At 36.2% G+C, this 26,680-nt stretch overlaps 1 protein-coding gene across 2 annotated transcripts in view; it reads left to right on the plus strand.

The window, feature by feature from the left end:
- Positions 1–26,422, plus strand: part of LOC145978213 (luc7-like protein 3) — a 55,887-nt gene extending 29,465 nt beyond the window's left edge. Inside the window, exons 6-9 of one of the 2 annotated variants that reach the window (XM_083110667.1) lie at positions 8,503–8,634; positions 10,897–11,027; positions 12,324–12,493; positions 25,353–26,422. In XM_083110667.1, coding sequence (XP_082966793.1) covers positions 8,503–8,634; positions 10,897–11,027; positions 12,324–12,448 — 388 coding nt within the window. In that variant the 3' untranslated portion in view covers positions 12,449–12,493; positions 25,353–26,422. Of the gene's footprint in view, positions 1–8,502; positions 8,635–10,896; positions 11,028–12,323; positions 12,494–25,352 lie in introns of those variants that run through there. The other variant, XM_083110668.1, reaches the window with a different exon arrangement.
- The last annotated feature ends 258 nt before the right edge of the window (positions 26,423–26,680 follow it).

The raw sequence follows: 26,680 nt of genomic DNA on the forward strand, positions 1-26,680 counted from the left end.
ACATAAATGGAACATTACATTCCCTGAAAAAACTAGTATAACTGGTCTTAATATGTATTTTTCCTTCATAAATTTATACCCCTAAGATGTGGAAATAGTCAACCTTCAATCATCATATATATATATAGCAGCATCATCGTGTGGCTCAGCTTGATAAGTGTACTTGAAATCATAAATACCTAACCTATCAGCACTACACGATTACTATTGGAAGAATCCAAACTTGATAAAGCACCAAAGATACATGTGCATCATATAAAGAAATATATATATATTCATGTGATAAATATTTCTACATTAAGTGTCACAATAGGACTTACTATTGCCTTTACGTGAACACTTCACAATGCTTTCATGCAACTGTAGCATGGAATTATGAGTGACGAGCTTGGATCATCTAGTGGATGTCTCTGCTACATGTCAACTTCATAAAATATACGAGGAAACAATTCATCTTCAGGAATTATTGACTTAACAATTCCCTAATAGCAAATAAAATAATTCTCGTATATAATAATTTTAAATGCACTTACATTCTTGGTACACTACCACTGCTTAACTAACATCTTGGGTAATATCTTTCACCAGCTATTCAAGTTTGTTACATAGATGAACTATTAAAGTGTTTTAAAATTTGCTTTTGTTGTGCATAATAATGCCAAGTTTCCCACAAATGTGCGGAGTTATATTTAAGTCTAATAAACTTAAATATAGTGATCATGCAACTAAATTGTGCATAAAATAAATCACAAACTTGTACTTCAAAATATTATATTGTATTTTTGTCCATCAAAATGAACAGTAGTACTGTGGCCAAATATACCTCCCTAGACCAACAGTCTAGAAGATACTCCCAACCAACCACCCTTGTAAGTTGATGTGTCAAGCAGTTACTACATCTATGTAAGATATAGAAGCTAAAGAAACATCAACTTGCACTTGTCTAACTTGGGCAAGAAACTTCTGCACAAGATCACCAATTTTACATTACAAAATAAATAAAGAAGTATCATGTATATGCCTACTTAAATATTTTATTTGATTCCTAAATTTAATTTGTGTTATTGGCTTTGGAGTCTCCAATTAGAAGCTGAACTCCGAGTATAAGCAGAGTTTCTATAAGTTTTGCTACGGCCACCATCACTATCTGATCGGTAATACTCTATTTTATCATAAACATCACCATTGTTATTGCTCTCTCTGCATACTGTGTTTTGCACCCTTGTATCACATGATTGTTTATCATGCTGCTGTTGAACTCGATTACCAACATCAGAAGATGTTTGTTCGTTATTATTAGAAAAAGTCCTAGAATTTCTATAGAATTTATTAGAATATCTATCCTTATTTATACTATTATTTCTATTGTTTCTTTCATTTGAATTCAGATTCCTATTTTGATCCTTAGCACGTGAAACATACGCTACTCTAGCCTTATTTTTTGGATTGTAATTATTCTTGTTCGTGTCATTGAACCTTGCAGAATTATTTCTAAGAGACTGGAAATTTTCAATTACTTGCAACGTTTGGTGCAATGTACGTACGTTATTGATCACCATGTGTTCACTAATCCTGTGTGGTAATAATGAGGCTAATTGTGCTATCAAATGAGGTTCTTCAGCATGAGGCTGAGTAGACTTCAAAATTTTGTAGTTCTTATTTGCATATTGTAACAGGCTTACATTACACTCTTTTGTAAAAGGAGAATTCAAAGTTTGAGTCAACTTTACTGATTTCCAGCGGTCATTCTGATAATGTGCCAAAAAAGCCTTTTTAAATTCAGAATAAGTGGTAAACTGATTCTTTACTTCTAAGTACCAAGTTCTAGCACAATCAGTTAGAAGTTTTGGTATGTACTTCAAGAATTGACTTTCTTTGATGTCATAAATATCTAGGTTTTCCTCTACTTTTTCTAAGAATTCCGATGGTGCAAACTCTAAAGATATCCCATCAAAATGAGGGAAATGCCTCAAGTCCTGTGGTTTAATGAGAACTTTAATTTGACTCTTATTACAATTAGTCAACGGAACATCTACTGAATGACTAACATTATTCATATGACCAGCATCATGTTGTGCATATGAAATTTTGTCATCAACATTATTATTAGCAACTGATTTGTTCTTCCTCAATTTTCGACGCTTAGATGCTAATCTTGTATTTCGGTATGGACCACTAAGCATACTTACTCTATCATGATCTGAATCTGTACTATTATACATCTCAGATTCAGTATTCACTCCTATATTATGTCTAACAAGACTACTTTTTGGTGATCCATGACAAACTTCATCTTTATTCCCAACTGTATGTTGTCTCCGATTTACAGTGTGAGAACTCATTCGAGGTACGAACTCATTCATAATATGCCTTGCACTCCTAGACATAACTTCTTTATCAACCTCATCATGTTGTATGGCAATAGATTTGACATCAACCTGTGGTTCAGTTGAATTAGCATACTTGGTTTCACTTCGTAACTTAATTAGATCATTACTTAATGTACCAAGTGATACACTACACTGAGCACAAACCTCAAGACATTGATCCAGTTGAGAAGTAAACTGTTTGGATAAATTACTAACTGTATCGTCTAATTTTTTATCCATATCCGCAGCAAGATAAACTAGCTCATCATTCATCCTTTGATCCAGTAATTGAACTTTCCTTTCTAACTTTTCAGTTCTATCTAAGCATTCCTTACGGAACTGTGAAATATCTACCTTAATTTCTCTAAGTTCCTTACTTTGAGCTTTACTGGCTTCAATGCTTTCTTTCATCTGACTCTGCACAGCACAGATACCTTCTTTCATTTCACCTTGCACTGCAGAGATACATTCTTTCATTTCACCTTGCACTGCAGAGATACCTTCTTTCATTTCACTTTGCACTGCAGAGATACCTTCTTTCATTTCCGCCTGCTGCGATTTGAGCATCATCACAATGTCAGCCAATGTGATCTCCTTCTCCATAATGTTAGGTATTGAAACTAATATCAGAAACAAGAATATTCACAACTCAATAACTTATTCTTTCCTATCCAATAATTGTACCATTTGAGTCCTCATAATCTACGTTTAACCATGCTAGTCAGTATAATACAAACTCAGTATCAGCACAATAGGTAGTAGCTATGGTGCTATATTGGAAAGGAAATTTAAGTTTACATATACTGATAACTTTATAATTATTATATTGATAAAAATGAAAGAAAAAAAAACTAGAAACAACCAAAATTACAATAGCATCAAATTATGCCTTTGTTTACAAGAATATTTATAAGATATCAATGCTATACATAAGAAAATATATATATATATATCTTTGTTATCTCCTTCCAGGATAAAGCAAGTCTTTGTATCTACAATTCTGAGCTTCAGTTTTCGAAATTCATCATCTTCTCAAATCACCTCCAAACGTAGAACATATAAGTGTCACTCTATGCGACCTTCCTCCAAGCACTCATTTGAGGAACTGTAACATTCACAAGCCAGCCCCTTAAGGAAGATGAAAACATATACTTATTCACTGCTTCCAATTCAACATGGCATCTTTTATACATATCAGTGTCATTCCATAACTTTCGAATCTTTATAAGATTATATCATGATCAAAGTTCATTCAAGTCATAAAAGGCTTCTATATAACTTAAATATCCAAGTTATTATAACGTTGCCAAGTTTAATCTTTAAAAGCAACAATTATTATACAAATATATCACCATCCCATATTGATATATCTGTCCTTATCTTTGTTCCATCTTGAGCTCCCTACCAAGTCACAGACAACTAGTATTAGAGCAACTAGTTCAAGCCAGATTTTTTAGTATGTGCAATCTTCAATTGTTTTTGTTTTATATTTTTGTCCATAAGTGCTTAACAGCTTGAATGTTTGTGTTGTAAATGTACATATTTGCTCTCTTACAGCTATTTTACTATGTATATTACAATATACTTATCTAATGATTACAATTACCATTTTTTTGAATGTTGATACAAAATACTAAGTATGACATCATATTATACATTGAACAATTTTAAAGAGTTGACCTTTGTATATAAACCTTGATGCCAATGCAAATGTACATAATTTCAATAAATTTAATTATAAATTTGAATGTATCATATCTTTCTTGTCTGAAAGAACACATATGATTGAAGATATTTGTTTTTCTTATTGCCAGTCAAAAATAACTGTTATGACTAACTTATTATAAATATTGCACAAATGTAGAACTTTGAACTTAGCCTAACCTTTTTGAAATGTTGTTATGACAATGTATTATTTATATTGTCATACCAAGAGAAGACAAATACTCAAAATTTCCCCCAAAACTTTTGTGCTGGTACTTTTCCGAGGAGACCTTTTTGTTCTTCTCTTCCTAATATGGCTTGGATGGAGAGATACTCTTCCTCCAGCAACAGTTCGACTAATTACCGAAGTTTTCTTAGGAAGTGAGTCAGTAGGTGACTTCATTTTAACTCTGATACGCCTCCCATATCTGACTGAATAACCAGTGCCTAATTTCATGAAAGAAACGACACATGCCATACTGGCAATTCTTTTGGGCATAAGAACATGCATAGGACCACACCTAATGCAACTTCTGGGTTCGATTACTGAATTCCTCACAACAGTCTGCAATGGATAACCAACTACTGGTATGACTACGTTGTGTACCGAATCTTGAACTATGGACACTAAAGGTAAGTCAATACTATTTTCCCCAACTGACACTACAGACAAGATAGATTTGCTCTGAGATGAGACTGAATTTGAGTGTAGACAATGAGAATCCACCTTACTTTCCGGACACCCTGTATCAACTTGCACCGTGTGGACACACTTACTCAACGAAGAGAACCATTTTGTTTACAACCAACACCCAGTAAAGGAATTTGCAAGCTCGGTTTTGGGAAAGATGCATCTTTTGTGCAGAAGCCGACAGGGAAAGACTCGTCTCTGTTACCCGACACCCCAAAAGACCACTCCTCGCTTATCAAATATTTTCCTTTATTACCCTTGTGGTGTTTTTGCTCTAACGTTCTGTTTCGGTTCAGTTCGCTGGTACTCTGTGCATAACTTTCCGACCAGGAAGTCAGAGTGCCTGTGCAGTGGTCATGTTCGACCGAATGTGAAGTACACATGCAATTGGTGACCGCAGAAGAAGTTACAACACCATTCATCAGTTCAACTTTACTCCCTGACAAATCAAACTCCTTCGTCAAAGACTCATGCCTTTTTTCTACCAACTCAGCCCTGTATTGTGATACTGAAAACGTGAGATCGTCCAGACCCTCACTTGTTTTAATAACATCTTGCTGCAGCTCTAATATGCATTTACTGGTGCCCTCTAGATCAGACTGCAGTTTCCCCACTACCTTACTTGTATGAGCTGCAAGTTCTGTTTTGAGCAACTGATTGCTTTCATTGAGTTCTGATTTGAGCAACTGATTGCTGTCTCTGAGTTCTGATTTGAGCAACTGATTGCTGTCTCTAAGTTCTGATTTGAGCAACTGATTGCTGTCTCTGAGTTCTGATTTGAGCAACTGATTGCTGTCTCTGAGTTCTGATTTGAGCAACTGATTGCTGTCTCTGAGTTCTGATTTGAGTGACTCAGTGCATTCCTTGTTCCTTTCTTCACTCTGTTTAATAAAGGCGAACAAGGAATCTAATGTAACCGGTTCCTGCTCCGTTGCCATTATTAATATTAGCTTTAATCACAGCAATTAACCAACTAAAGATTAACCTACTTGAAACCCAACAAGAAATCCAATAACGCAGCCCCTCTGCACTTGAGTCCTCGTAATCTTGCGACGAGCTACATGACATTCGTTCAACTTATTGATTTAAACCAGACAACAACGACTCCATAACTGAGTCTCAACGATCTTGAAACGTGCTAAATGTCATTAGTTCGAATTATTTGTTTTTAAGAAACTTTGCCTGATAGTGCTGGTGACGCGTGCAGATCGCTGGAAATTTAATTTCTATACCTTAAGATTCCAAATAGAAAATACTTAATTTACAACTAACAATAACCACTTTCCATAGTAACAGCACCAACCCAATTTACACATGCGAAATTCCCCCCCTCTGTAAAAGAAGAATTAATCATTTAAGCATTTTCACAAACAACCAAATACAAATGAAAGAAAATGTTGAAGAACGCAAATATGAACACAAGAAACAGTGAACTTATTTATTGAGTTGAATATAACACATGTTTCCTGCTTATGAAAGCATTATCAATCAGTCCTTATTGAACTATGAGACGTGAAACAACTGTCGATACGTGATCGAAAAAATTACCATTTATAGTCATTTAGCATGCACACTTTATGTTATATAAAATGGGTTACAAAAGTCCATATTACTTCCTAAAATTGACATAAAACCAATCTTGGAACATGCTTCTCGTTTATTTTGGCAAGTACTGTACGTTTCTTGAACGAGAATAGATCATTTTATGTGTGCACACAACCTTTTTCAAACATGGCGTCGATGGCCATTTTGTAATTATCGCATGGTTTGTAGCGAGTACTAGTACCGTGTCACATAAGTTCCAACACACGCGAGATAGCTATCTCTTAAACGAACTTTGCGTATCCGTAGGTACCACGATTTGCGAGAATTTTCTTCTTCTCAAAGTCACTTAAGGAAATTTAGTTTCCTTACCTTGTGTCTCGGGAACGAAGAATCCAGCATGCACGAGTCCACTCCTTACCTCTCTGGGAACCGAGAGCTCGACTCACTTCCAACGTTTGTTCTGCGTTGTACTTCTACTTCATGCTATTATCTGCTGTTTTATCCTACAGCAGACGTCAGATTCGTCCAGAAACCACTGGAAACAATTACAATTTCCTCAACAGTCGTGACATAACTTTCTTCACTCCATTTTTCTTTACCGGAAGTCCCATTTCGATCACCGCGCACCCCTATCGATAACTACCATCCTTTTTCACAGAGCACAATTGTCTTTACCAAACAACAATTTACATGATTTAGAAACCACGCGTTAACAAATATGTGTATGCGTTAAAAAACCTATTGTAATGCTTATTGAGATAAACTTTATGCTGTTAATTAAACAATGGCATCTAGACCAAAACGCTGTAAATTTTATTATTCCGCCATTACTGCGAATTGCCCATGCGTGCAGTGGCCGACACATCAAAATGTCCCAGTGCATCAGCAAACCGCGAGCAAATCGGATATCAAACAAAGGAGTTTACAATTTAAATACGCACAATGGTCAGAGCCATCTAGCGACTCCTCGCGTAACTACAAAAGCAACAAAGTTTTATACTGCATAGGCATTCCACCTATTGTGAATTCTCTACACTAGACGAGTTCATCGTCTTAGGACGTAAGTTGGGCTACTTTATCCCAGCAAACACACACGAAAGTCAAGTTACCAGAATGCCTTATGACAGCTCGTCATAACGTATACTAAAACAAAACAACCTAATACACTTGTTAACATCTGAATGCTTCACAAACACATGCAAACTGGACACCAGCTATCTGGATAATGAAACATTAACATGTCCAGTGGCAAGTCAGCGTACAGCTGTGGGTCTAAGTGCTGGCAGATGTGATCTCACTTCCCGCTCAGCTAGCTGCCGTTCAACGGGCAACTGGACTGAAAAAGGCACTGTATAATCTCCCACACTGTGAACAGCTCAATAAAAGTTAAAGTTTCGAAGATTGCATACCTTCTTTGTCAAGTCGATCTCATTTCACTTTTTTTGAGAGGAAAAAAAAGTCTGTAACACGTAAAAGATTCAGTGTCTAAAGTTATCATAAAAGAATAAAATAAACATTGCACATGCATTGAGAATTGTGAACATCTGCTTTAATCACTATTCCATGTTTCGATATAGTAATTAGAATTTTTATATTGTATGTGTGTAACACGTAATAAGTAATGTAATATTTTTTGCTTCCAATTTCTACTATTATGGATTTAAATACAGAGAAGCTAGTACTCACTTTATCTGTGAAACTGTTTTTTCTTTGTTCTATTCATTTCAGTGGCCGCTGCCACCATCCTCGTAGGAACTTGTTTCACTGTTGCTTTGCATGCTTCTAAGTATTTATCTACTACCAAGTATCGTTTCCCAATTACAATGGATTTAGTTTTGAGTTTTGTTTTATGTCTACTTTAGGCACAGATAGGGTAATTGGAGCTGAACCTAGAGTTTAAAGATTGAACCAGGAACCCCTTTATTACAAGGCAACAACCTTGCCACTTTGCCATCAGGGAGGCCCAATCGTGGAATTGAGTTAGACATAATTCATGTCATATGTGTAGTTTTTCTGTGATGGGTGATAGTAGTGTTAATTCAGAACTGCAAATTTAATCAACTGTTTGCAAGTAATTTTCTTTCTGTTGATTATGTGCTCATTGTTATTTCTTTTGCATACTGCACGTTTATGGAATGTGGAAAGAACATGATGTGTACTGATTCTAATGCAACATTTCCTTTCTTCCTGTAGAAGCCCAAGACACCGGCACCGTAGTTCAAGTAGAAGCAGAAGCAGGAGTAGACATAGAAGTCGCGATGGGGATAGGGAGAGAGACAGAAACAGGGATCATGGAAAGAAACACAGATCACACGAGAAAAGCAGGTATTTATCACCTCTGTGTTTTTCTCTCGTGCTTCGAGAAACTGTAAATATGATAAAATGTTGTACATTACACGGAAATAGATTTCCAATAGGAATGCCCAAGTTGGTGCTGGATTGGCTACCTGGCTGGAAATGATGGCTGCTAGACTGGTTTTGACCACTAGATCGTGTTCTAATTGCAACTGGCTTGCTGCTAGATGCTGTGGTAACCAGCCAATCAGAGCGAAAGTTGGGTCTGCAGGTAATAGTTTTTTTTTTGTTTGGTCCTTGATTAAAAGAAAAACATTTTTACACAACAGATGTAATAAGCCGATAATGATAATCTTTATTATTGCTTCTGTATTAAACGTGTAACATATTTAGTTGAGTAAAATACACTCCTCACAAAAAGTTTAGAATATTGTTATATTGGACAATACGTGATAGACTTGGCCTTGGAATGCAACAACACATGGTATCTGTCTGGTGGATGTTCTCGTCTTTTCACCGACGTATGCCACCCGTGCTATCACCTATTGCTAGAGGCATGCATATTTCGTTTTTGACGTAAACACAAAATGTGAAATGAACACATTGTAATGTTAAATGTTCATGTTTCATGTGACGTGCATTTTCCCACCTTGTTTTGTCACGAAATAATGCAAAATGAGAAATAAACTCTTAAGCATGAAATTTAGAGTTTATTTAACGGTGCGACTCTTTCTGAAGTCAGAATTATCCTGAAAGTTATGCAATTCACGGAAAATTGGTTATTTCTGCTGTAAATACATATTTGAGAAACAAAAAATGGATCACTTTATACAGGAATGAACTTAATATTCTGGTAACAGCATAATTGTCCTATTAGAAGAGATGTTTATTTTGTGTAGTAAGTGCAGGTTTTAAATCAAATTTGGGATTATAGTCACATTTTATATACTGCTTTTTCACTGCTATAACAGCAAAATTTTATTTTGTTTACTTCTTTTGAACCTGAAATTAACTCTCTTTTTGTACCGAAATGTTGCTTTTTTTTAGTTACGAAAAATATGTACCTCTACTTACTGCCTAATGTACCAATATTCCAAACTTTCTGTGAGGAGTGTATTTTTTTATGAACGAATCTCTCGATATGAGACCTATTTGGCAAGAAAAGATTAAAATAAATGGCAGTCACATACATTTTTCTCTATGGCAATTCAAAATTTAACTTTATCTTCTAAATTTTAATGAAAAGCTTGAATTCTGTAAAAAGGATCAAGATATTGACATATTTTCACCACAGCAAAACATTCAGAAAAAAATAAATAAAACTGATAGGAAAATACTCTGAATCCAGAGCCATCTATTGTTCACCTCTGCAAACCTTAACTTTACATGGTAATTTTTTTAAAAAAATCTATTTTGCTTTCAAATTATTCAATAATAAGGTAAATTCATGCAATATTGCAAAAGACTATTCAATTTTTGTTGTTACAAACTTGGTAAAGAATTATATCAGCCCGTGTTTGGTTCTGGGAAGAAAAAATATAAATAAAGAAGGAAGTGAAAGATGTATCATGATCACCACTAAGAAAACATGGTGGATAGCAAAAATCGTAGAAATTGTGATGACACAAAAATCACAGAATGGGAAGTTCTACTCTCCAGTACTGCATAAATACTGTGGAAAATGATTCTGTAGGTTTCTGAGAATCTGTGGAGAGAATAAAAAGGACTGTGATTTTCTAGTGGAGTTTGTCTGGTCGCATGCTTTCTTTTGTTAAAAATTTCTTACTTAGGTTGTAACATCTCAGTGATTAGCAACAAATGTGTGTGCGCCATTAAATATATAATTTTCGAATTGGAAAGGTTTGTTTTTGTCTTGTTGTCTATATATAAAAATTGTTTTTATCATTATTGGACATAACTGAAAGTTTAATCAGTCTTTTCTCGATCACAAAACAGCATATGCGTGATCCGATTGCATTACACGTGTGAATTGTAGATTTTTGCATAAAGTGTATGAACACAGTGTCATATCTTCCTCAGTTGCTCGTTTGTGCAATGCCTTGTGGGAACAAAAGTATCAACAACTACGGTAACAAATGTATCATATGAGGCGAAAACTAGCATTTGAGCAAGTACCACACGACTAGTCCAAGTCCAACTGGAAAATTCAGGAGGAAATGTTGTCTCATGTGATTCAGGCATTACATATACAGTGGAACTCGGATAGCTTTCTTAAAATATGTTGCAGCATCAAATTCAATTCATGCCTAAAAAGCAAATTCCTTCTTTCAGCAGGCACTCGTCTGGCCATCGCTCTCGTAGTAAATCATCAGAACGCCAACACAAAGATAAAGACAGGAAACGAAGTAGGGAAGACAGTGGCAAATCAGACAAGGAGAGACCTAGGAATGAAAAGGACCAAAGTAAGTAGTAATTTTGCCACTTACTTCTTAATTTCAAAGTGATCTGAATAATTGTGCTACGTGTGTGTGTAAAATTTGCAGAGTGAAAACTTAATTGGGTGACCTGAAAAACACAGTCGTGGATAATGAATGAGACCCAATATGTTCTTGAAGAATTTTCATAATCATAGGCACCGATAATTGTATTTTTAGGAATATTTTGATAAGCGGACATAACTCAGTAATTGTGTGCGAGTTAAAATGTGGGGGAAGATATTGCAAAGAAGAGAAATTCATTCAGATACTGAATAATGAACAAACTGCATACCCTTGTAAGCTTTTATCTTGTGATTTTTCTTCAGTGTGTTGCTAGATCTTAATATTTTATCTATACAAGTGCCCAACAGAGTGTAAGCCATTTTTCACAATTTCCTTCTATTTCATTAAACAATATCGAGGATAGCCAACCTCCAGGTCAGAATAGTTATCACAGCATGCTACAATGAAAGGGCTCCTGGATTCGAATCCCAGAATGGGCGTGGATGTTCTTTGTGAGAGTACCTTCATCATAGCACTCATTCCCATCTTTGTGACGAGCCAAAAATGGAAGAAAAGAAAAGAGAAATAAACCAAACCAATCAGAAAAGTATTGAGGAAATTTGCAAGATTGGATTGGTGGTTGGATTCTGTGCAGATGTGTGCTCCAAACATTGGAAATGAAGTTTTGTTTTGAGAATTTTTATTTTTTATTAGAAATTAGTGTTTGCATGATGGTAGAGGACATCTTAAACAGTTCCTTTAAATTTTGTTCATTTGCACCTTGATTTTTTAAAAATTATTTGGGTGCTCATGCACATCATTGCCATTTATCCCAATTCTTGTTCCGTATCAGTTGTTACTATTGGCATGCCCAAGGGGGAGGGGTTGGTGGAGGTCATAACTCCACCCTTTGACCCAATATTCCTAAAAAAATAACATCAAAGCAGGTAAAGATGGCAAAATGAGAGCTGGCCAAAAAAAAGAAAGTGTACCTAACCCCGCCCTTTCAAAAATCCTGGGCACCCTACTTGTTTGTTACAAATACATGGCAAGACGATGAGGAAAAAATAAACTTCAACATTGCGTGAGATAAGACTTTGTTCTCTAAATATTTTTGCAAACAATTTTTTATTTTGGTGGGTGTCATCATTTTCAGTTAGAAAACAGAAACTTCACTGTAGCAGATTTTCAAAAAACAAGACCTGTAAACACACTTGCATGTTTTCCCCTGCTGCAGTGCAGAATTTTTTTACATGAAGGCAACCTAATTTATTTAAGGTGTGAACGGAGAACTTAGTCACCACAGCAGTTCATATTCTACTGCCTCAGGGGGAAATTCTGGTTATTTCAATGACGCGGATGACAAGAATGCAGGCGATGATTGGAATGAGAAGGCTGCGTAAATGCATTAAGTCCAAAAATAACCAGTGAGTGACACTGGCTCAGAGGTATGTGATCTGTTTAAAGAGAAATCTGTACATGATGTAAGGTTGCATTTCAGGATCTTTCACGAGGTAAGTGGCACATTTTAGGAAGAGGTTGCAATGCAAAGTCAGCAGCTTGATCAGAGGGGGGGGGGAGAGTGCATTGTTACCATTGAGGCTGTTCTTGGATTCTTTTGAGCTGTAGGATTTGTTTTGATATCAGGATTTTCTGGAAATAAACATCTTATTGGAAACGCATTGCTCCTTTGTACTAATAAAGATTTTGCAAGTAAATTACAGTACTAGTGTGATTGCGAGTTTTTTTACATAACAAGTCTAATACAATGATCAGCTTTAGTTTCATTGTTAACAATATAAATGTAAAGTTCAATGAAGAACCTGATAATGTGATTTCCAATCATATGTGTCATTCAAATATACATTGAATGATGAAGAAGAAGCCGAAGAAGAAGAAAATTTGAAAATCTGTGAAATCCAAGTTTGTTCAGAGACTACCAATATTTTAGGGTTGGAAATTGTATTTATGTATTGGCATATATTTCACTCTAGTACAGAAACCATGTTTCATGTTGGAACGCACCAAATGCTTGGCAATTTCCATACCAGCAGTAAAACAAAAAGATGTCTCGAGGTTTTACAGCCCATTTGAAACACTGCAAATTAAATATATTTCTTTTCCCATCCCCCTTGACACCACATGAACTGAATAAAATTAGTCGTGACAGCTTAAAGTTCGTGAATCAATACCAAAAATGCATGTTAGAAACCGCAGTATGGTTCCAAAGTTGTATACGTAATTTTGCTAAATTTACCATTTGGTCATTTAAGGGTTAATAGGGCTGAGGTGAGAGCATGCTGGGTAGGGCACTGACATTAGACCCATTAGAAATGCGAACACTAAACGTAACTTTAGTTGAACCTCGATTTTTTGTTTTTCATGGGACCAGCTGAAAATACTTAAAATGTGGGAAAATGTAAAAGCGAGGAGAATTTTACAACATTTTGCTATGTTGGGACCAATGCTGGATCTACAAATCTTGGGCCTTTCGCAAAATATTACACACATACACATATATATGTATATGTGTGTGTGTGTAATTCTTGATCTCATGTTGACAAAGTCACACATAAGGGCCTACAGGGTGATTCAAAAGTCCCTTAACACCCCCTATAAAAAGTAAAGGAGTTAGGGTGGGTACAATTGGTCATGATACAAGGGTTGGATAAAAAGTAATGGCAACACTGGTATAATTGGTACTTGACTGTATTGGCAGAGGAGCACGTGTTACATTCCTTCAAAGTAATCACCCCTCATCTCTACGACCTTCTGTCACACGTATGGAAGGCGTCGTACACCGTCAGCGCGTCCATCTCTGTCGATGTCCCGCAGTGACCGCCCTATAGCACGTATGATGGCTTCGCGCGTGTCGTAGTTCTTCCCCGCCCAGTGGTTCCTTCATTTTGACAAAACGGTCGTAATCACACGGTCTCATACCGGTGAATACGGCGGATGTTCCAGTACCTCCCACTACCAGTTATGCAGGAGCGCCGGCACATTGTTCGCAGTGTGACATCTTGCATTGTCAAGCAGGATGATGGGACATTGTGCCGTCGCTTCCTTCTTAATGCGAGACGAAGGTGGGGTTGCAAGAAGGTGCAGAAGTAGGCTGCGTTGACCGTCTGCCTGAGAGACTTTGTTCTTCTTGCCTAAACATATTGTTAGGGCGCTTGCACTCTCGTCCTCTGCTTCAGAGCACTGCTGTTTTTGACTGAATAACATAATCGCTCCCACTCACTATACTTCCTCGGCTGACATTCCTTTATCAGCCACGAAAAGCTTGTGGCGCTGTGACTCACCCCTTTCACGGGACAGCAGTGTTGCCATTACTTTTTATCCCACCCTTGTAGGAACAGGTTATGTTTACGACCATTACCTGTACAAATTGTATTCGTTTCTGTAACCCTGAGTAACTACGTTTAATTTTTACATACACATATACGAACCCTCTACTTTGCCAATGGCTGAGCCCCCCCTAAAGGCTTAACTTGTCTCCAGGCCCCCGCAGTGCTGCGGGGGTTTTTGGCTCGTAAGTACAGCACTGGTTGGGACCATCAAGATTGAATGTATAATGCGGGAAAATGTAAAATGGGGTTTCCACTGTATTCACTAATTCGTATAGCTAGGCTACTAATTGATCTCGTCTGGTGTTTGAGATATTTCACACAGAATCTATTATAGATCACTGAGTACAAAACAACCAACAGCAATGTTCCACACCATGTCATTACAAGCTGCACAGGTCTGTGCAGAATTCCTTAAGTGACATGCATCTATTTTTGATAGTGCTGAACCGATGCTTGAAAATTGTGACAATGAAAAGTTGTTGAAAATATTGACCAATATTAGTGGACGACTTTTCCACTCCAATCAAAATGCCATAAATAAAGTATCTTCTTGTATCAGTAAATAATATCCAACCAATACTTTCCGATACAGATACCACTGATATCGATACATACTCATTGCCATCATCTCGGTCCTGGTGTTTAAATTATCTCGCTGCACTGTAGAAGTTCTTTTTTGACAAACACAAAATGTGAGACTGTACGTAGTAATGCAAGCTTTTTGAAAATTTCAAATGGTGGGAAGTGCACTTCAGTGCCATATTACATTGAATATTTATTGTGGTGCAAAATGTGGGATGGGAATAAAACTTCTTTTAAAAAAGATACTATATTCCACGCCTCTTAAGACGATCATAAATAAAGGTACAAATCACATTTGAGATTTTATTTACTGTTCCTGAGTTTCATTCATGGTATAAGCTCCAAAGTCTCGGTGTTAACCCACCACTGTAAGGATAATTGTGGAGCTGTGTGAAAGCAATGACAGCAGATACCAGTCTCAAAAATCAGCAAACAACGGTGATGCAACTATGTGCTGAACAGTGCCAATCCACTTGGGACCAGAATTTAAGTTACTTTTAGTTTAATAACGTTTTAAATAGCAAATTTGAACCTGTTATTTTGGCCTTTTTTATACCGAAATTTAATTTATTTTTTGTTTGCTACAAATACATGTTGCCAGCTTCATGTTTTGTCCCCACCTCAGTTCTCAACACTGTATAATTAAGGTACACTTTGAAATTCGGAGTCCTACTGGCAATGTTTAATCTTACAGATGGATCTTCCTTCAGATTTTCATGTGTAAAATTGAAACTGTGCAAGGAGGATATTTGATTTACTTTGAATTATGTAATTGATTTATCTAGTCAGTAAATGTACCAAACTATACATATATTTAAAAGTAACATTTGTATAAATATGCTTTTCAAATAATGATTATGTTCAACTGTGTTTGAGATAATGCAATAGAATGATATATTTTTGTCTTTAGTAACAAATAAAAGTTGTCTGAATACTCTGTACAGCTAGTAGCAAAGATGTCACTGTACTTGTACGCCTTTTAATTCAAAGAGAATAGGGCATACTTTTGCTTTTTATTGTACATGTGTTTTCTGTGTCAATAGCGAACATTTATTAATGAAATAGGATGGTAGTATAATTTTTATTTCAGTGCATTAGTTATGTTTGTCGTGAATATTTCGAGATGATGCTGAAGTCTTTGAATACGAAGAATTTGAGGTTAGTGTGTATCTGTTACATTCACTTTCAAACTTTCATCACAGCAGGTTGAAATAATTGGTTAAGTTGACACCCGATGGCTTATGTTAGGATTTGTGGGTGACGGATTCCAGACAGCTTGTTAAAGTTTTTCTCTGTTTTTGCAAGGGTAAATAACCCAACCACACAGATTTCACTCGGACAGTTTTTATTCTGCGCCAATTTGATATCCAACTAAATGCTGGTGTGACTCCATTTTGTTCGAAATTGATTTTTTTTTTGCGAAAATTGATTATCACCATTTCTTAGAAAAAATAAATGTCCAGTGGAGCAGTTTGCACTTAGAATCCAGTTAGTGAGGAATCAATTTTTTGTTTTTCGTAATAAAATAGCTTGATATAAGTTTTTTAATGTAATATTGTATGATCTATTAATTTTGATTAACCGGGAATGGCAGAAAATTTATGTAAAATCTAGGGCTGAGCCGATACCACCATTTGCCGATACTAATACCGATGCCGATACCGATACTTGTTTAATTTCAGTAAAATAGCAAAGGCTAGTTGCTGAGACATAAAGCGCTCATCCCATCACAGTATTAATGGTATCAAATACTCGTAAATTTTTCTCATATCTGAAGTTCTTTCTACCCCCAGAGGATGCAAAAAAACAAGAAGTAATAGTAGTTTTTGAAATGTTACAAGCATTGCAGATACATCGGGAAAAAAACGATGTATTATTATAAGTGTCTCTGCCAGAGAAAGTTATAGTGTGTAAAACAAAATGTAGCGTACAGCTTGCACAAGAATGCAAAATAAATACAAATGTAAACAACATTCTTATCGTTTGGATTAACCTGGAAAGGAAGGAAAACGACGTAAAAATATACACAAATACACATATATTTAATGTTCATTTGGCAGATCTGTACATGTCCTGCTAGCCATTATTCTCTGTCATTTGCAATAAAAGCAAGTCACTGCTTTGTCAATATTGGGCATCTGTCTCACTGAAGGGTAAGAGCACAAGAAGAAAATCCACAACCATCCCTCCCACAGCTAACTTCCTTCTTCCCATTCGCAGGAACTCAGGAATGAGCCTAGCATTATAATAATGCTGGTTTTGAAAACGTCACGTTCTTAACCCACTAGTTTGCGAGCGATAATCGACAACGAATGGTTTCTATTATTTCCACATTGCGTTGACCACCAGGCAGTTACATGCCTTCAATGTCAGTTTTGGGCGTAGCGCTTTCACTTTAGCCCTGCCTTTGATCTTGTCTGCTTCCCAGGAGGGTGCATCGTTTTCGGAAATGTACATGGAATTCTTGTGCGGGACCCAACCTGTCGCAAGAAAGGGTGAACGAACTTTTGAAAAGGACGAATCTTGAAAAATGAGTTGTTTCTCTTCGCCGCTCTAGCCACTCAAAATCTTTGGTATCATCGCCGGTCGCCGTGGCAGAGTGGTTAGCACAATGTGCTACGATGCCGGGAGGGCCGGGTTAGAATATCAGCCTGGACATGGATGTTTGTGAGTGTCGTCATTAATTTCATCATGCCATCACTCATCCCCCATCTTCGCAAATTAGCCAAAAGTGGCACAAAAAGTGAAGTAAAATAAAGCAAAACAATCAATCAACCTTTGGTATCGGATAGTATCGGCGAAAAAAGTTGAACCGATGCTCACCGGTACCGATACTGATGCATCGGTATCTGCTCAGCCCTAGTAAAATCAAATAATTCATACTGTCTATTAATTTTATGTTTGTGGTATTTAAAAAAATACTGCTCTCAGCAGTTTTCCTTGTGTAAGTGCACTAACAATTGTCATTTGTGAGGTTGATAATGCAAGAAAACTCATGCCGTTCCTAAGTAGAGTCCAAAGTTTCTTTCATCCTGGGAATATTTTTCCATTATGTAAGAAAATATTACCTATCAACCTTTGTTTCCTTTTGGCAGTTGCGTTGCCTCGGTGGTGGAGTATTCAGTTCTGAACTCGGCTGCCATTGCTGGCATGCGTGTTTGTGAGTAGATGTAACCTGATCATCACAAGTGACTGAGAAGTGATGCTGAATAAGACTAATACAAATATCTTTTCGAATCAGTCCCTTGCCACATGTTCAAAAATCAAACATGTGCTTATTTTCTCAAATATTCAGCAACATCAGTTTTTGTCAAGTGTGGGGTAAAAACTGATGTAAACTGAAGTACAGCATGTATCAAAATAATTGCCCTGATTCTAAAAAAAAAAATATTGCAGACGTTACATGAAACTGAGGAAAACAAGACACATGCAGGTGTGGTGGCACATCGAAAACGTTTGTTCACCTTATAAGTTCACAATATGTGCTTGTTATCCTGTCCCTTCAGACACTGATGTCCGACCAGGAGATTTGCTATTTGCACCATGGCTGTGCTATGGGATGCATGCAGGTTCAAGTCTCCGGGGGGAAGCGTAACAACTTTTCTCCTGTGAACAGGACTGGTGGCCACCCAACATTGTGAGGAGTTCTTCGTGCTGACCACGTCACCCCATAACCATTTGGATGATCTACATCTGATGGGAGTGAGGGTGGTAGTTGGTAGGGAGGCACTATTATGCCATGGGCTATTATTGCCCAATTTTCTTGCCTCCTGTTTGATCTTTCCTGAACTTCGTATGGAAATGACAGTACACAGTTTCCACTGATTTTGTTCAATGGAATTTCAGCACAATCAACACACTCTTGGCACCGGTTGCCATTTCTACATCTGCTAGTCTTTTAGCGATGGTAGGTGGAACTACGCTGTGCCGTACCATGCAATGAAACTTTTTAGAGATGCTTTGACATCGCTCATTGTGTGACTATCCAATATTTTTAAAATCAGGCCAATTATTTTGACACACACTGTATATTAGATGCAGTTTTAAAAAATAAATGAAGAGCAGGTTATTTAATGTATTGCTATCCACTGTTATAGAATCAAGAAACTTAATTTTTGAAGAGTTTTTAATAATAATGAGGAAATTCAAGTTCTCTTGCTAGGCATCTTGTACAATTTCTCCATGGTGTTTGTGTTTATTAAAGGTTTTCTTAATGTTTCTAGGAAAGTAAATATTCAAAATTAATTTGAATTTTTCTGTAACTTGTAAGTCTTGCCAGGAATGCATTTGCTTAATTTCTTTCTTCAATATTCTTTGAACTTGCACCCGTGAATTTTAAAAAAATCTGTCAATTATCATATTTATGCAATTATATTGTGCACTTATTTCCAAAATTTTAGCCCAATAGACAATTCTGTGTTTTATTCGTGGAATGAATCCAGGCGTTTCATGAAATCACGCAAAATCTAACTTGGGCTATATAATGAATACTCTCACTGGAGTCTCTTTAGTACACTCCAATATGCATTTAAAAGAACAGGCTGGAACAACAGTCACCTGACAGCAAGTCTTCTCTTCATCCTTCCAAAAGATATTCCCCAGATGTTTAACTTGTCCAGTACTTCATCAGCCTTACAGAAAACTCACTGTTAGGCTGTTTACAGAGATTGTATGGTCTTCAATACTTTTTATCCAGGTTCTATATAAAGTTGTGCATTCACTGATTGTGTTTTCACATTTAACCCGTTAGTCGGATAAGCGTGAAACAGAAGTTAGTGTTTTCTTTACATTTGTTATTGTTGTTCTTAACCTAAACTGTTGAGATTACATGGTATATCTCATTTCAGCACACTGGAGTAATATTGTATAAATTACATAAACTGTTAGCTGTTTGCGTACTCTTATAATGTTTTACTTAAATTCACAAACACATTAAATGCTTTTATATCTGTATATATATTGTTTTTGTTAAAGCTGTATAAACTACATCATTGATGTTAAGAATTTAGATATATTGTAATATCTCCTTTTCATCGATTGTAGTTGTATTAATTCATTTTTCCGAATTTCACTTTAAATTAGGGATGGGCCGATATGAAATTTTGGCCGATACCGATAAAGTACCGATATAAAATTTACCGATAACCGATATTCTACCGATCTGATATAAAATTAGAAATGGTCGTGGAAGAACCTGAAATGTTAATTGATCTCCTTAATAAATATGTGTTTTGAGGTGACAGCAGTGCAAAAGAAGTTGAGTATTTAGACAATTACTTTTTTAAAAAGTAGGGCATCGAGATTATCCATAAAAATTACAACAAAATGGCAGAATTTTGCACTAAATTATAAGATATTTATTGATATATCGGATCGGTAAAATAATCTGTAATTTTACCAATAAACCGATAACTGATATGCCTATATCGGCCGATACCGATAGAGTACTGATTAATCGGTCCCATCCCTACTTTAAACACTCAGTATTTGTTACAAATAGCATGGCTGTAGGAACACAACTTGCATATTTAACGGATATTTTTAATTTTGAATTCTCAGTGATTCTTTTCCCATGTGTGAACAGAACATATATCGATTATAAACTCCACATGTGTAAAATACCACCCCATTGACTGTATTTCCTGGCAAGTGTAATGTAAGTCGAGAAGATGTATGGACTGAAATGTCTGCGGAAATTGAGGTATTTATCCATTACAAATTTTTGCAATGTTCAATCTTCCATACTGTTTCTTTTTCACCAGTCTAGTTTGGGCTATTTTACACACTAGTAATTTCTTGATAATTTTTTGTCTTATTACTACTCAGAGACCAGTGTTTAATTTGTTTTTATTCAAATTCTAATGTAAACTTGTCTTCCAATATTTTCTGCCTGTAATTTAACAAGTATTCCAAAAATTAATTCTTGTAGGTGAAAATTTTGAAAAACAAATTAGCTAGTCGAGATCTGTTTTTTTGGGAAATTTTGAAAAGCCTGTTGAACTTTGGGATTAATTACAATATTTTTTTGCTAATTTAGATTCTTAGAAAGCAATACTGTTCTTAAATAATTGATTACTCATTTTATAGTGTGGGTTCTCTTTTTGTAGGGAAGTTTTTGTAGAATGTACCATTTCATAGGTCAAAATATACACTTACATTTTGGTTTGCGTAACATACTTCCGGGTGTATCATTTTGAAACAAGGTTACGGGCTGTATTCACTATTACAAGGATACTGTATCCAGAACCTATGTCTCTCGCTATGTGAACACACGTGTACATGCACAAACACAGATGTATATCCCCCCCACTGTTTGCTATGAAAGCACATAGATTTTATTAAGGATGAAACTTCTACTTTTACTGTTGTGGATGCTGAATGCAGAGAATACATTGCATAGAGGTTTTCTGTATATTTTTAAAAATAAATTACAGTTAGGAAGCTTTCAGACAGAAGAGACAGGCGACACTTGGAAACAAACCTTCAGAAATATATATAGCCTTTCACACTGGAGTGATACAACAAGCTGCATATGCCACTGTGTGTTCCTTGGACTGGCCGTTTTCTCAGTTATGTGCAGTGAATAGTTTCTTGCAGTATCGAGGGGCCCGTGTTTCTTGTCACTTTTCACTTGTTGAATATTGCCTGTCGTGTTGGTCTGAAAGCCTCGTTAGGGATTTGTCCAGTTAATAATGTAGCATGCTGTGTTCTGCCTCAGCGGCAAAGCATTCTAAGTTGTCATCTTAATGGTCTCTCCACCAAAGGTTTCAGGTTTGTATCCTGGCATTGGCTTGAGTGTTTCATCAATTTCACTCTCCACACAATTAGCGAAATGTGCCAGATGAAAAATGCAATTTATGACAGTAATTTCAGGCTTCTACATGTTTATTCTTGAAATTAGATATATTAGCCTGGTAATAGCACACTTAATTGCTTTCATAATCCTGACATTTTCTTATTGTCTTATGAATTCAGCAAGAAAATTCATGCACTTTTTTTTTGTAGTAAGTATGCATTTAGGAGGTAAATAATTTATTTATGCTCTGCACAGAAATATTCATAATTTTCTAAGGCATCTGTATACTGAAGTGAATTTATGCTGATGTCATTGGTATGTCCCTATTTATAACTATTTTGTGAGATTAATGTTTTGCCCAATTACATATAATCTTAATTAATAAATGGGTTATGAGATAATAGTGGACTGAAACGACGATCGGTATTTTTTTTCTTTTCGTATTTTGTACATGTTTTTCCTTCATATTTCAGTATAAAAAATACAAGTAGCATTACTGTCTTTTATCAGGGATTTGCATTGCCTTCCTGGCCACTGTAGTGGTTATTGTAGTGTGGTAAAGGTCGTGGTTCAAATTCCAGATAAGGTAGTTGTTTGTATTCAACTGTGAAATGCATTTCTATACGCTGTCGTATAAAAGTGATACACACAGAAGAATGTTACGGTACCCAACATAAGTGTTTATTTCAACCTAAGAAATATTTGCTAGTGCAAACACTTGTTAATATCAATGGGTGATTATGCAGTTTAAAAGAAAAATGCTTTTACATTATGAAGACAATAGTCTGGTGTTAAAATCTTTTGTCATTTGGAGTGTGTGTGTCGTGTTTTTTTCATGGAATAATATTTACTCCAATAGCATCAACCACTATCAGTTGGAAAGGTGGTAAACGTGTGGGTGCAGCGTAGTACCTGCTTGGTTCGCTCAGGTGATAAGAGCGGTTTCTGCTTCAGGATAATTCACTGACAGGTGACCTTAGCACGTTAAGAAACATTTTTTTTTTACATTTTCTCACAGGTTGAAAACATGGAACTTGATTTCTTGTGTACAGCTGTGAAACACCATTCTCGGGAATAGTGCCAAGAATGGGAAAAAAACTAATCAAAAGAACTGCTATATTGTTTCAGTAACAATCTTTAGATCACTGCTGTACATTAATCTTTGAAGTTTTTTCTTCTTCTGCAGTAGGTTGATGGTGAGAGTGAAATGGACCTCATTAAAAGTATGAAGTCTGTTTTGCCTTGAGGAATGTATTTTTCCAAAATACTTTGTTTTACAAGATAGAAATTCACTTCATGAATAATTTTTTTTTGTTGTTGTTGTACAGTATAAAGATCTTCCAATAATGTTTTTGGAATGATTGCAAAAAATAAGTATTGAGACTGAAGGGAGTTGTGAACAGACTGTCGAATTTCACCTTCTGGCTGTATTGCACCAAACTGATCACAACCTGAGAATTCTCCTCAACACTATGTTTCTCATTGCTGCTACTGTGGAATTAACAATTGCAAATAGTGTTAGACTGTTTTGTCTTGCACCAGGGCTACTGGGCCCATGCTGGTTGTGGTCTCCTTGCAGAAGCGTAACAACTTTTCTCCTGAGATTTTGGCACGTGTATGGGACCAGTGGCCACCTGCTAGTGTGAGGAAATTGGGGAGCTACGAATGAGTAGCGTAACCCGGTCATGGAAACTGGGGGTGGACGTCATCCCTTAACTGGTGGGATGAGGCATGTAGGGGTAACGTCGGCAGTCAGGCCCTGCCCGTCAAGGGTTTTTGCACCACGTGTTATTATTAGACTGTTTAAATTTGCATGTGTACACCAAACTGATCAATCCTTCATATGTAGAACTAATAGCGTAACAAGTCATTCTCCCAGACAGTGTGCTGTAGCGATTACATAACTTGCTGCAAAATCAGCAAACTGGGTGAGGTGTATATATTTGCTTTGCCCTCTGTCATATATCAACAACGTTGTACCAGTTAGTCTAAGACATGCAGTAACATGGCTCTGCAAGACACTCGGACTTCGAAAAATTGTATCGACTAGAATCAGTGATTAACTTCCTGCCAATATTTCCACCAGTATTGGTTCAGTCCTAATTCTGACACAGAGTGGATGATACCACTAAAATACAAATATAAATGTTACTGATACATTATCTGGTATTTTAGTGATCCGATATAAAGCTGCAGATATTTCATGCACACAGTGAATTGTTTATTTGCCTCTTTAATTAATGTTTATAACTATGAGACTGCTGTAGTGACTGATACTTGTAGTGATTAATCCGTCCCATCTAATGTATAACTGTAATAAACAATTGTCACAATATTCAAGTTATAATATCGGCATTGTTGTAATTTCAAAGTTGTGTCAGCTGAACGCTAATGGTACATGCAAAACATTTATGGTGTAAGAAGCCATCTTCATATCTTCTGTTGCTTTGACCCATTATGGATGAGATTTGGTGCAAAAAATCTCTGCAAATACTATTTGGACTTTGTTCCATCTTATCAACTAAAGTGTAGGTCAAATATTGGTCTGTTTGAAACTAACCAAAGATTTTCGAATCCTCCTCTTTGCACCAGGTTTACTTGAGCAAAGCTATGTCCACCCCAATAGCATAATTCTAACAGCATTGCCTTGTAATCAAGGGGTCCCTGTTTCGGTACCCAGTGTAGACACATAGTGGCTCGGATTCCACTTGAAACTGTAGGTCCAGACCCAATTAACCTATCTGTGCATGAAAACAAGAAAACAACTCTTGAGCATTTTTTTTGCATTAAAAAAAATATTTCTATTATGAAAAAAAAGATAAAGTGCTCCCCTGTGCTTAGCACCATGCCATGAAGGCATATGGGTGATCCGGTCGTGAGTGGGGGTGATGTGATCAGCATCATGACCCTGACTGCCTTTACCCCCCAGGGTTTCCCCCAGGTACCATGTCATTCGATGCTGGGTGGGTGGGTGCTGGTGCCGCTTCCAACGTTAGAAAAGTTCCCGGATTTGAACCGGCCGGGGATCGAATCCAGGACCTTTAGCATGGTAGTCAGACGCGTTACCGACTGAGCCACCATGACCACATATTTCGGCCCATTTAAAAAGTATATCCTTACCCTTTGTCATTATACACTAAAATTTACAAAAACAGGTTAAAACTGATTAAAACAATACAATCAAAAGGTGCTGTCATCAGCTGATGCTCCCGTGTGAAATGCAGGAAGCTGGGAACAAGTTTTATTAAACTCTCTATCTCCATTCCAACCCGCAAAATCCCTTTCCTTGAAAGATAAACTTGACTGTGAGTAATTCGCGCAAAACAAATTATGAATATTTTTTTGCGTTGTAAAACTATAATGATTTTTAATGTTGCTTTTGGTGCATATTTGTGAGGTGATTTTTCGCAGTCTGTTTATACTCTCCTTAGTTGGGTTTACTTCTGCTGTCTGTATATCTTTGTGCTGTACACCGAAGTTCTGCTTATAAATTTGTCTTCGTGTAACGTGCAAATAGTGAAACTTACACTACACGTGGCACAAGATAACGCAAGATGTTTATTTTTGTTTTCTTTTCAGCGCCGTGAATGTGTACTCATGTATGTAGGATAAATTGACGTCAGAAGAGAGAAACCAGTTAGCAATCACAGTCCCAGGGTAGACGAAGAGATGCAGCCAGACATTTCAAGGTGACTTAGCTATAAGGTTGTCGTAACGCTCTACGATTGATGTGTACGTTTTTTATGTAATGAAATCATTATTCTTAAAAGCCACATTCCTTTGTTTCTTGGATGAGAGTGCATGATATGTAAATACAAACCACTTTTGTTAACCGTGCCACTGTCTAGGCACATCCGATTGTCTGAGCAATACCAAGGATGCACATAGAAATGAAGAAGAAAATGAAATTTATGTACAGTATAACATATCAAATGTGTATTCTCTCTCTTACTCTCTTTGGGGAAAAAAAAACTGTAAAAATTGAATGTTTGTGTTGAGTGTGTATTGGTAGGATCTTTGAAAGCATAAAGAAAAATCAAGTAGTAAAAGATTTTTAAGTTTAAAATATAAACTGTGAGTTGAGAAGTCAGATTCAGGAATCCCAACGTATGATTTTTTTTATTTAAAATTTTGATTTCTGATTGATTTATACATATATATCCTGTTACAACATACATCTCTCTATATAATGTGCCTTGACGTTATATAAAACATTTTAGCAAGTCGCATTACAAACAAATACATCATGAGTCAAGGTACAAATTAGTTTACTTTCTGGACTTTGTGGCAAGTGAAAAAAATTACACTATTTGTAGTACAACTATGCAATTGAATTTGCCAGTAACAAAAAAGTCTCTTTTTTTTTTGTTTAAACAAAAATATTCTCAGGGCTTCAGCTTGTACAAAATTTATGGCTAGTTAAAGTTTATTGGGAGACTTTTATTAAAGTTTTCGCATATTGAAGATGTTATGTTGCAGTGATACATGGACTTTTTAAGGAAGGAAACTAATCCTGTTTTATTTTCTTTCTTGACATGGATAATAGCAGTAGAATATGTAGTAGTAGTAGCAGAATAGTAATAAGAACATGAATGTTGTCATTATGTATGTTTTATAATTTCATTCGAACAATAAAATTGTTGAAAGTCTGCAGTTTTGATCTCTGTTCCCTTCATCAACTTTTCTCTATTTTCAGGAGCAATTTTTTGAATGATGACAGCATATTTTGGTGACGTTGACTATGATGGTTTAATGATTTGAGTGATGTTTGTAGAGCTTTGTGTATCATTAGGGAAAGGATCACCATTTTTGCTTATTTATCGAAGCTTCCTTGACAGGGCGAGGGGGTGTCCCCAGTCCTCCCTAAGTTGCTTATATTAGATTCGCTGCAAAGCTAATCCCAGTTT

The sequence above is a fragment of the Lepisma saccharinum genome, chromosome 24 (assembly GCF_977018435.1).
Source record: "Lepisma saccharinum chromosome 24, izLepSacc3.1, whole genome shotgun sequence".
Taxonomy (NCBI): domain Eukaryota; kingdom Metazoa; phylum Arthropoda; class Insecta; order Zygentoma; family Lepismatidae; genus Lepisma; species Lepisma saccharinum.